At 41.4% G+C, this 11207-nt stretch overlaps 2 protein-coding genes and 8 non-coding genes across 10 annotated transcripts; 9 read left to right on the top strand and 1 right to left on the bottom strand.

The window, feature by feature from the left end:
- The first annotated feature begins 248 nt into the window (after positions 1-248).
- On the top strand, positions 249-5692 carry LOC121294704 (60S ribosomal protein L4-B). The gene is made up of 10 exons (XM_041218712.1): positions 249-353; positions 1626-1797; positions 2136-2242; positions 2684-2822; positions 3249-3373; positions 3690-3819; positions 4087-4243; positions 4520-4603; positions 5068-5188; positions 5553-5692. The coding sequence occupies exons 1-10, from the start codon at positions 351-353 to the stop codon at positions 5622-5624; spliced, it is 1110 nt and encodes a 369-aa protein (XP_041074646.1). The 5' UTR covers positions 249-350; the 3' UTR covers positions 5625-5692.
- On the top strand, positions 1320-1419 carry LOC121295144. The gene has a single exon (XR_005946864.1). It is a non-coding gene; the product is annotated as a small nucleolar RNA SNORD16 (small nucleolar RNA).
- Positions 1988-2058, top strand: LOC121295141. The gene has a single exon (XR_005946862.1). It is a non-coding gene; the product is annotated as a small nucleolar RNA SNORD18 (small nucleolar RNA).
- Positions 2519-2618, top strand: LOC121295146. Its single transcript, XR_005946866.1, has one exon. It is a non-coding gene; the product is annotated as a small nucleolar RNA SNORD16 (small nucleolar RNA).
- On the top strand, positions 2969-3069 carry LOC121295145. Its single transcript, XR_005946865.1, has one exon. It is a non-coding gene; the product is annotated as a small nucleolar RNA SNORD16 (small nucleolar RNA).
- LOC121295140 lies at positions 3920-3991 on the top strand. Its single transcript, XR_005946861.1, has one exon. It is a non-coding gene; the product is annotated as a small nucleolar RNA SNORD18 (small nucleolar RNA).
- LOC121295139 lies at positions 4352-4422 on the top strand. The gene has a single exon (XR_005946860.1). It is a non-coding gene; the product is annotated as a small nucleolar RNA SNORD18 (small nucleolar RNA).
- On the top strand, positions 4642-4711 carry LOC121295143. The gene has a single exon (XR_005946863.1). It is a non-coding gene; the product is annotated as a small nucleolar RNA SNORD18 (small nucleolar RNA).
- Positions 5378-5448, top strand: LOC121295138. Its single transcript, XR_005946859.1, has one exon. It is a non-coding gene; the product is annotated as a small nucleolar RNA SNORD18 (small nucleolar RNA).
- A 147-nt stretch (positions 5693-5839) lies between the features above and the next one.
- Positions 5840-8541, bottom strand: LOC121294557 (dual specificity mitogen-activated protein kinase kinase 1-like; the record flags this gene model as incomplete). Its single annotated transcript, XM_041218344.1, has 6 exons — positions 5840-6398; positions 6667-6712; positions 6910-6968; positions 7309-7373; positions 7996-8203; positions 8281-8541. Coding segments are annotated over 6 exons (753 nt in total), but the record flags the coding sequence as incomplete, so codon positions are not given.
- Between the last annotated feature and the right edge of the window lie 2666 nt (positions 8542-11207).

Raw genomic sequence — 11207 nt, 5'->3', positions numbered from 1 at the left:
ATTTATGTATGTATGTATATATGTATGTATGCTTTTTACAAAGTAGTCCGGGCTTTTTCGTTATAGCCGCCGACACGGTGCCATTTGTAAGAAAGTAGTTCCCCATTTACTTTAAAATATTTTTAAAAGAACAGTCGCTAAATACATTTTTTAAAAGATGTCGCGTTCTTTTTTTAGGTTTTATTATTTTTAGGCATAGATTTTATATGTTTTGTGCAGTGATTTGTGCGAGTTTGGTAATGTCGGAAGTCCAGTGGTGTCGGATGTATATATCTACCGGTGCGCGTTATCTCCTTCCTTTTCTGCCGTGGCCGCCATCGATAGAGGAGCCCAGAGAGTCCTGAGCGAAAATGGTTAGAAACGGTTTAATACGTCCCAAAACACTACCGCAGGCGGAATATTTACAGTGCACGGAGTCGGGAGTTTTAGTTTTGGAGTGTATCTTAAAATTAAAACTGCGTATTTACTTGTTTTCTGTGAGCGGTGCATAGGAGCCATTTTAGAGTAGGAACGCGTGTATGGCTGTGCGGGGGATGGGAAAGACACGTTGTGTGACACTGAAGTTAGATTGAAAACCTTTAGATATTAATGCAGTAAAAGGGCTCGAGCAATTATACTATATTATATATTATATATTATATATATATATATTATAGTGGTAACTTATTTCCAAATATATTTCTCTGCTTAAGGACGATTATATAAAGGACGATGATTTGACGCAAAGCAGTTGCGTCTCAAAACAGTTTTTTTCAACAAAATGTCTCTTTACAGAGGGATACAGTTGTAGTTTTTTTCAACGTTTGAAAAAAATTATACCGTTCTTAATAAATGAGTACTACTACTACTTGTCACCGAAAACAGTGGCAGTTTGGTGATTGGTATTAAATCAAGTCTATATGTACATACCATACATTCATATATATCACATATATATATATAGTATATATATATTATATATCAAGTCTTCACGTCTTGTACTGCCAGCTTTTTACATTTAAGACGATTAGTAGTTAGAATTTTTTTTTTTTTTTTTAAATATACCGATTGTCCCTGTTTTTGGTATAAAGTAGAGGGAGGGTTGAAGGCCTACCGTTGTAGTGTTCAATACTGTATGATGAAGGCTTGCATTGCAGGTTTGGTCTAATCGGACAAGACATGATTTTTAGGGTCAGCTTTTTGGCTGTACTATGTACACTGCAATGTAAGCGATGGTACGGTAGCTAGCACTTGGACTCTAGTTAAGCTGGTTAGATGACAGAAGGGTGTCTAGTAATACACATTAAATTGATTGGTCGACTTCAACACCTGTACATACTTGCAATGATGGTGTAATTTGCGTCTTACCATGTGTGCAGTGACAGTTGCCTGCTGTCCTTATGCTGGCACATAGGCTTGACGATCACCAAGATCTGAGCAAGTTCCTGCTGTTGGTACTGAGAACCAAAACTCAATTTGAGTCCCATGGTGGTAAATGCAACTTGGCATAATGTTCTCAAGGTTTTGCAAACTTGGTACTTAATTTACAAGTAAAAACTAAATGTTTAGTTTATAAAATGTACATCTTCTCTCTACAGTAAGTTTACAGTACTAAACTCCCAATTTTGTTTCCCCTGGCTTTGCAGGCTTGTGCCCGACCTTTGATATCTGTCTACTCCGAAAAGGGAGAGACTTCAGGCAAAAATGTTGTTATGCCTGCTGTCTTCAAGGCTCCCATCCGCCCGGATATTGTGAACTTCGTTCACACGAACATGCGCAAGAACGCCAGGCAGCCATATGCTGTCAGCGAGCTTGCTGGTGAGTAGTTTTGGAATAATGTTTTTTCTTAACGGCAGATAGTTTAGCATTGTCACGCTGTTCTCTTTAATGGGGAGCGTTTGATTTGTTTTCATTCCATTCATAACTCGGGGAATTCAATCTCTACAGATTAAATGGGTGGGGGGGTTTTTTGCATGAAAAAACATTGGTGTCATTTATTTTGTTCAAGCTTTCATGATGAGTCTCCACTTCATGGTCCGTGTTTCTGATACTCATGATAACAGTGGAAGTTCTGACCTTGCACAAGTTGCTCAGTATTTGCGTGGAAAGTGTACAAGAACATTAGCTTAAGAGAAACTATGTGTTTTATGTTTCAGGGCACCAGACCAGTGCAGAGTCCTGGGGTACCGGCAGAGCTGTGGCTCGTATTCCCCGTGTGCGTGGTGGTGGTACTCACCGCTCTGGCCAGGGTGCTTTCGGCAATGTATCCTTTATTCCACTTGAACCAGTGCTTTTCATCACTGAAAAGAGGTTGCTGTATACATCTGACAGTACTGGACTTTCAGCCAAACTCTTACCACATGAAAGCAGAAAACATAAAATGTGATCCCTAAAATTAAAACTGGAATAACATGACTAACCAGTTACTGAGTATTACCAGAAGATCTTTATTTTTGCTTTATAGTGGAAATGAATGGATAAAGTGATCATTTCATTCTGCAGTTTGGTTCTGTTGCAGTGAAAACCCTTTGTGATTGCTTGCTATGATGCTGTAATTTGCGTCTTACCCTGTGTCTAGCAACAGGTGCCTCTGTCAATATGCTTGCACAGAAGGTTGACGATAAGCTTGAAACTGAGCATAAAGCAAACATTTCTGTGCATGAGCCCTCACTGTAAATTGGATAAGCCTTCACTTGCTGTGTAGATGTGTCGCGGTGGTCGCATGTTTGCACCCACCAAGACCTGGCGCCGCTGGCATCGCAGAGTCAATGTGACTCAGAAGCGTTATGCCATCTGCTCCGCCCTGGCAGCCTCAGCACTGCCAGCCCTGGTCATGTCTAAAGGTGAGTTGCCAATTTTAAACGGTAAAATTGGAGGGTGAAGGGGCCCTCTGACTTTGGCTTAAAACAGTTGAATGTTGAATCTACACAAGTTAAATGCATCTGGTCAGTTTTTGCAAGTAATTGGTATGCATAGCAGGGTTCATTCTTGCTGTGATGGTGTAATTTGCGTCTGACCTTGTGGACAGTGACAGTTGCCTGCTGTCAATATGCTGGCACAGGCGGGTGACGATCATTCTTTATCTGAGCAAGATCAAACTGCAATTGCAATATTAATGTTGGCAAATTTCCCTTACTATCCTAGTGGGGATAGGAGAGATAATCTTTGTATCTGGGTAACATTTTGAAGCAGGATTTAGATTTCCATCCTGTCCAGAGTGGGTTTTTTTTTTTTTTTTTTTTTTTTTGTAAAGGTATCTTTGCGTCTAGGTCACCGTATTGAGGAGATCCCAGAGGTTCCTCTTGTGGTTGATGATAAAGTCGAAGGATACAAGAAGACCAAGGAGGCTGTGCTGCTGCTGAAGAAACTGAAGGCATGGAATGACATCAAGAAGGTACTTAACTCTGTAGATACTTTACCAGTAATTCATGTTTATTGTAAACCTGCCATGTACCAAATGGCTTTGAATGGACATGATCTTCCGCTTCACTGGTTTGTTTCAGATGTACTGTGGTTGCTTGAAGGGATGCACAGGGATATAGTGAGGGTGGCAGTCCACGTCACATTGCTTAACAACCTCTCGCCCAATCAGTGTCGTAATTGTTCCAGTCCTTTATCTGTTAATGAAGATGTCTAATAGGGATGTATGTCCCAGACTGATCTCTTTACATTTCTGTTAATGGAAATGTGACTTGTTCGTTGCTCTGCAGGTGTATGCCTCTCAGCGCATGCGTGCTGGTAAGGGTAAAATGAGAAACCGTCGCCGTATCCAGCGCAAAGGACCCTGCATCATCTTCAACGAGGACAACGGTATCACAAAGGCTTTCAGGAACATCCCAGGTACAGTGACTTCATGAAATAAAACCCCCATAACCCTTAACAGTTTAAATATAGACTCAACAAGAACAGTGTTTTCCTTGAATATAATGGAAAGGTTTTTAAAACATGATGATTGTCCACTTCATGGTCCGTGTTTCTGAATCACAGTGATTTTAGTGGAAGTTCTGACTCTTGTACTACTGGCACTGCAACAGATGAGAATAAGAACCAACTATTTTTCTTTCATTCAATTAACTTTTTTTTTTTTTTTTTAAACAATCTTTTAAGGTATCACCCTACAGAACGTGAATAAGCTGAACCTGTTGAGGTTGGCTCCTGGTGGCCACATGGGCCGTTTCTGCATCTGGACGGAGAGTGCTTTCCGCAAGCTGGATGACTTGTACGGCACATGGCGCAAGCCTTCTACCCTGAAGCAGGACTATAAGTAAGTCCCAAGAGTGAAGAGCAAGTTTGTGTTAATGATCTACAAAGACTTCCTGCCAGTGTTACTAATCTATGGCAAGTTTCTGCACTAGTTAGTACCAATAAAAAGCTCTAATGATGAGACTCCACTTCATGGTCCGTGTTTCTGAAACTCATGATATTGATGGAAGTTCTGAAGCCCAATGGCACTTGTTCTGCAGAGTAAATGTGTTGTAATGCTTTTTGAAACTGTCCATGCACTGCTAATGCATCTGCTGTTATTTTTAACTTGTGTTAGCCTGCCAATGCATAAGATGACCAACACAGACCTGAGCAGAATCTTGAAGAGCCAGGAAATTCAGAAGGCCCTGCGTGCACCAAAGTAAGTCTTGTCTTTTTAAATTTGTTTAATTCAAGCTGGACCTGTGATGAGATTCCACTTCATGGTCCGTGTTTCTGAAACTTCGATTTTAGTGGAAGTTCTGAGCCGTTTCTGGTAGCAAGTTTAAGATTTAAGTGTTTACCCACTTTCTAATTATCGAATAGCTACACCAGGTCAAGCAAGCATTCTCTGTTGAGAATACCAGATAAGTGGTTGGGTACTTGATGCTTGATATACCTTATAAAAGCAGGCTAGGATAGGTAGATTGGGTATAAAACAGCAGTGCAATATTTACTCATGAAACTTGTATTTATGCTTCATCTGTAATGAGTGAATGCTTAATGTAAGCATAGTAGGTCATTGGAAGAGGGTAAGTATTCTAAATTCAGAATTGTATTCACCAATGCACTTTTAAATCTGCAATAGCTGCGTAACTATTCACTCCAATCTTTTGTTTTTTTCAGCAAAAAGATTCACCGCAGAGTGCTTAAGAAGAACCCACTTAAGAATCTGAGGATCATGATGAAACTCAATCCTTACTCCAAGACAGCAAGACGCAGAGCAATCCTGTGTCACGATCCCGCTGTAAGTGAAGCAAACCTTGATGTGCAACCTCACCCATTTAGTGCATAAGAGGGGTTTATAAATTGGGGACATTTTTATATCTGGTGAGTTTGTACAATGAGCAGTTGCATTGAGGAATAATGAGAGTTCTTGGAAGGCAGATAGTGCAAACTCCCGTATTACTGGGTTAAGGGACTATAAAAATGAAAGCTCTAATGATGAGTCTCCACTTCATGGTCCGTGTTTCTGAAACTCATGATAACAGTGGAAGTTCTGAAGCTTTATATAAGACTCCTCAGCACTGTAGCTGTTCTTTTTCTACAGTAACAGTCTGTTGTATAAGATAGTGTGCTTCAAAGTATTAACACCCAGATTGTCTTTGCAGCGCAAAGCCCAGAAAGGGAAGTCAAAGAAGAAGGCAGCTGGAAAGGCAGCTGAAAAACCAGCAGCGAAATAATTCATGTGCAGGATTTCAAAAAAAAAAAAAAAAAGACTGACTTCAAATAAAGTCCAATTTAAAAAATATACTGTGTGGTGTTCATGTAAACTACTTGCTTGTTAATTTGTAAATAAAATCCATAAAGGTATTGTTGAAGATCTGGGTTAGGTGATGGTCCTTGCATGGGGCTTGTCTTGTGCCCTCAGGTAACTAGGGTTGAAATGCAAACACAATTTCAAACAAAAAGAAATGAAATTTTATTTGTGTACCATGTTAAAATAGTTGCATGATTTTTAAAACTGCCAACTTAAGTCTTCTGCATTACACTACACAATTCTCTTGCAATATATTCTCATTTGGCATGATTTCAAAGGAAAGCTGTCTGGTCTGTATGTAACCTCATTCCTGTAGCAACGTTGCTAAATGCATCATTTTTTAGTTAGTCTTTTATAAATGTTATGCTTGGATTGCAGTGGAAAGGGGGTTTGTACAGCAAAGGGATGCCTTATTTGCATTACTGTGGATTTAGAAATTACCTAATCAGTAAGTCCCCCCAGATATCTTTCCTTCAAAAAAATCTCAAATACATAACTGTAAAAAGCATTAGAAATGTCGCAGTGGTAGACCAGTTCAAAGCACATGATATGCAGTGGTATGGAGAGTGGTATGTTGGTGCCCTCATACCCCAGCATTATGAGGGGGGGTGCCAGGCTGCTTCAGGCCAATAGTTGTACAGAGCCATCCTGCAAAATCTACCTCTTCAGCTTCTGCTCTCTTAATGAACGAATGGGCCTGTGAATAAAAGATGCCGCAATCAGCGCTTCACATTTATTTACTTGTGAAAACAACTGCCCCTTTTGCAATACTTACAAACCATTGTGACTGGCAATCAGGTTTTCAGAATTGCATAGCGTCAACCTGTGTGCATTATTTAGGTAGAGTGGATATGGTATAGTTTTCTATAAACTTTCTTATTTGTTACCTTTAAAGAAGAACACTAATGTTTCTTTATAACCAAAGACAGTACACCAATCCAAGCATTTATCAAGATTATACTTACCACTAATTGTTTTAAGTCTGCCCGCTCTGCTGGGTTCTTTATTAAGCTAAAATAATTAAACAAGGAATTGTTAGTTTTAAATGATGTCTGTAAAACCATGAACAGTGCCAGAATAGTGTCTTCAAAAGAGCTTACTTAATTTTCCAATGACACTATTTTTTCTGTATACATAACAATCTATCTATATATATATATAAAGTATATTACAGAAGGATAGTAGTACATTAAGAATGTTCTACCTACCATTTGTTAACAAAATCTTGAAATTCTGCATTGAAGATACTTGGCAGCTTTGGAGGTGGCTAAAAAGAAACACAAATTGCCTATTTATCAGGACAGTTTGCCTACAGGGCCTATATGAAAGTATTTCAGCTTGTGAAACAGCACACTGATCTAAAGAAGCATTTTAGAATATGTGAAGTTGACACACTGCTGTATAAAACACACTGTATGCAGCTGTATTCCATTTGCAGTGTACTGGATGAAAGCTGAAAAGGTTTCACTATCCCCTAGCAATTCCCGTTATACACATGGTTACAAACTGTCCCATCAGAGATGTTTCCGTTCCATTGTGCCCCCAGGGATGCTGTTTGTTTTAGGTCACAAAAGTTGGGAATACGAACAGTATCAGAAACAACTGACCTCGTTAACAATGTAATCCAGCAATTCAAAAATAGCCATTGGTGGTCTGCTATCTGGGCCATTAGCTGAAATGTGAAGAAAAAAGAAAGAGACGAAACATCTTGGAGATTACTGTCAAGCTTGCTTATTTTGGGTATTAAAAATTCAGCAAAACCGTTTTATCAGAAAAAGAAGGTTGAACTTTATCCCAGGTGTCACTGTAGACTCTGATTCATTCTAGATGCTGACTCTGTAAGTAGGTGATGTTGATATGATTCTGTATTAGTCCAACTTATGTTTTCACAAAATATGAACTACTGGGCCGAGTCACAAAATCTACTAGCAAGTTAACTGAATTAAAGAATACATATCATGTATAGCACTGTTAAAGAAACCAATACTTATTTGAATCAATAAAAAAAAAAAAAAAACATAGCTGATTAAAGTTTTGTGAATAGGGTTCATTATCTATTGCAGGAGTGGCCAACCCTGGTCCTGGACAGCCACAATCCTGCAGGTTTTCTGGGTATCTTTGAATCTTCACTGGCTAAGTACCTGGAAACGGTGTAGTGTTGACCAATCAAGAAAATAATTGGTCCAAATTAAGTAACAGAACTCAGGTGGAACAAAAAGCAGAAGACCCTGTGGCTCTCCAGGACCTGGGTTGTCCACCCCTGCTCTGTTTTAAGACACAGCTATCTGACTCACAGCTCGCTGCGCGGCCTGGTGGCCGGGGTTTGGGGGAGGTCTCGCTGGCAGACTGGTCGCCCTCTACTGGGCAGCCAAAGATCTGCTCCATCTCGCTGCTGTCAGGAGGGGGGATGGGGTAGCGTCCGATTGCCATTTCCACTAGAGACAGCCCCATGCTCCAGACATCAGACTGCACAGAGTAGTGTGTGCCCTGCAGACGCTCAGGCTGAAACACAGGGGGGGTGCAATTAATACACAGATAAAGCCAGCCTGGCTCAGAGAAAGTCCAGCCACTCGACTCACAGACATGTAGGACCGGGTGCCCACGAAGGAGTTGGCCATGGAGTCGATGAGCTGGCCGCTCACCCCGAAGTCGCACAGCTTGATCTCCCCGCGCGAGTTCACCAGGATGTTGGAGGGCTTCACGTCTGGAATGACAAGGAGTGGATTACTGCAGGAATGCAGTGAAATGCTTGCAGTCTGCAGCGTGGCACTGCGTTCTAATCCCGGTGTCCCTGGGACCCGGACACAGCCATCAGTTGATCGGGTATCAGTTCCGATATTTCATTTCCTCCAGTTGTTCCCCAATCCCCTAATGCTGGAAGTCAGCCAATGCGTGGTCTTAACAGGCAACACATTGACGTGACTCTCCACACACACACAAACACTACCGTACTGACTGGAGCAGACAGAATGATACCTGCAATCTCAGTGTGACTGTTTCAGTTATTCAGTCCCTGCATTGTGATAAGGGAACTACACTAATATGAAACAATACAGTGTAGTATTCAAGAGCATGTTTATGTTCCCATAGTTACAAAGATATTATGCATACTAGAACACACTTTGCCAGTTCAATAGAATCCTACAGCGCTCTTATCATTGGGTTGGTCACCGGTCACTGCACATTTGGTAGCAACAAGTACAATTCAGCCTGGAATATGCAGGACAGTGCTCTGCCATATTGTTCACAGGCAGAAAGCACGCTTGTTGACAGTGCAGCGGTTACTGTTGGTTACTAGGCGACTGGTATCAATGCCTGTGCTTGATGGCTTTTCCAGTGTTTGTAGCGAGAGTTCTCATCTATTATGTTTGAAGTGGGAAGAGTTTTCCTCCTGATTGAATGCCTGCATGGAGTCATTACTAATGCACAAAGGCTCAGTGCACAGATGAATGCTAGTTCCAGGGAGTCACGGCAGCAGTAGTGTATTAGAGGGAGTAGCTGTGCTGTGGATCTGCTCATGTATTAAGTGTTTACAATTAGGAAATGTAGAACAAGCCAAGTGAAAACAATGGCTGGAGATGCATTAGATTACCTGTAAGCAAGACATGCAAAATGACAACTTTAATTTAACCTAGTGTGGTACCAGAATAAAACAGAAATAGAAATGAGGTTTCAGAACTGCACAGGTTTGTGAGGCGTGCACAGAGAATGGAAGGCTGTGCTTATTTCAGAAATGCACAGGTTTGAGGCGTGCACAGAGAATGGAAGGCTGTGCTTATTTCAGAACTGCACAGGTTTGAGGCGTGCACAGAGAATGGAAGGCTGTGCTTATTTCAGAACTGCACAGGTTTGAGGCGTGCACAGAGAATGGAAGGCTGTGCTTATTTCAGAGCTGCACAGGTTTGTGAGGCGTACATAGCAGAAGTGCAAGGCAGGTAAGATTAACTGAATTATTTCATTTGCGGTAATAAAATGAAGGTGAAACAGGTTCAATTTCACTGTCTCTGGAATATTGCTTCATTGCTCAAACATCAACCGCTCAACTGTATTTCTTTCCAAGTTTTCTGTGTGAAACAAACCTGGCCTTGTTCCTTTTGCCTTTTAAAAATTGCACTGCATTGCATTTCATTAAACAAGGTGAAAATGTCTTCAATGGGGGCTGCAGCAAGGCGGCAGTGCTGCCACACTGTACTCTCACAAAGTGTCCTTTTCAAGCAGGGCTTGTTAAACTGACTGCAGGATTCCACACGTGAAAGAAGATACAGGAAACTGGAAGAGAGCGGCATCTCAGAGAGGAAGGAACAGAATAAAGCACTCCCACAAATAAACCCCAAGGCCACGATAAAGGCTGGCTGCAGCTCTCCCAGCCCGAGCAGATGGGAGGACATGCCTCAGCTGTGTGTCTCATTTGAACCTGGTGATGCGAGGACATGCCTCAGCTGTGTGTCTCATGTGAACCTGGTGATGGGAGGACATGCCCCAGCTGTGTGTCTCATGTGAACCTGGTGATGGGCAGACATGCCCAGCTGTGTGTCTCATGTGAACCTGGTGATGGGCAGACATGCCCAGCTGTGTGTCTCATGTGAACCTGGTGATGGGAGGCAGTGCCAGGACTGAAATTAAAAACAGATGGATATATTAGCCCACTGTGGTACTCATCTGGCTGATCATGGGATATGCAAAGAAGGGTTATCATTAATAAAATAACATTTGATATTCATGAGAAACTACACTTCAAGACAGCTGTTAAACAAGCCAGGAGCAGTCTAGACAGGCACCATGCAAATCAAACTGGGTCTATTCATAAAAAACATAAACTATAAAACTCACGAGTAAAGCTTTGTGAACAAGGCACTGTCTGCCCGCACTGCTGGTACTGATTTGTAATATTTGTATTTGGACAGTACAGTAATGAACTGTATCAGTGTTTGTATCTGGGTCTGTCAACTGCGTAACGCAATTGCTTTGCAACTTCAAGACTCCCATGGGTATATATAGGGCTGGGATCTGGGGGGTGCTGTGTTTCAATTTATTGCTCTCGCATCCTTCATATACTTAATTTACATCTTTCTCCCAGTGTCCTGCCAGCAAGGAAGATTGCCTTTCCAAGCCAGCCAGGTGATAAATCGGCACTCTGTACTCTGGACAGCGGTACAGCGATGCTGTCTGTGTACTCATCTGCATTAACCTTTAACAGTGATCCACTCTTACACTGCTTCCAGCACTGCAAGAGGTTTCGATACTCCAGAGTGAGCTAACCAGCTTCCCCACTAGGTTTTAAAACTCAGAACAAGTGATGATGTGAATAAGGTTTAAGCAGCCTATCCAAGGGCAAAACAAACTGATCTAAGAATAGTTGCTGATAGGTAACAGAATCTGATTGATTTCAGTTGTGGTGTCTGTTTTGTATGAAACTGATGAAATTGTAGCAAATCCACTGATAATCCAGAGCTCTGTGAATCAATCTACTGATGGGATAGGAGATGAACAGGCTCCGTTATATCAC

Source organism: Polyodon spathula, chromosome 19 (assembly GCF_017654505.1).
Source record: "Polyodon spathula isolate WHYD16114869_AA chromosome 19, ASM1765450v1, whole genome shotgun sequence".
In the NCBI taxonomy this organism is placed as follows: Eukaryota; Metazoa; Chordata; class Actinopteri; order Acipenseriformes; family Polyodontidae; genus Polyodon; species Polyodon spathula.
Note: the sequence above shows the minus strand (reverse complement) of the source record. Positions and strands in the feature narration are given on the sequence as shown.

What these genes read in the sequence shown, in the direction of transcription:
- LOC121294704 (XM_041218712.1), top strand. An exon ending in GCCAGGGTGCTTTCGGCAAT is followed by an intron (nt 2,243 to 2,683) that starts GTATCCTTTATT and finishes CTTGCTGTGTAG; the next exon opens with ATGTGTCGCGGTGGTCGCAT. An exon ending in GGCTTTCAGGAACATCCCAG is followed by an intron (nt 3,820 to 4,086) that starts GTACAGTGACTT and finishes CAATCTTTTAAG; the next exon opens with GTATCACCCTACAGAACGTG.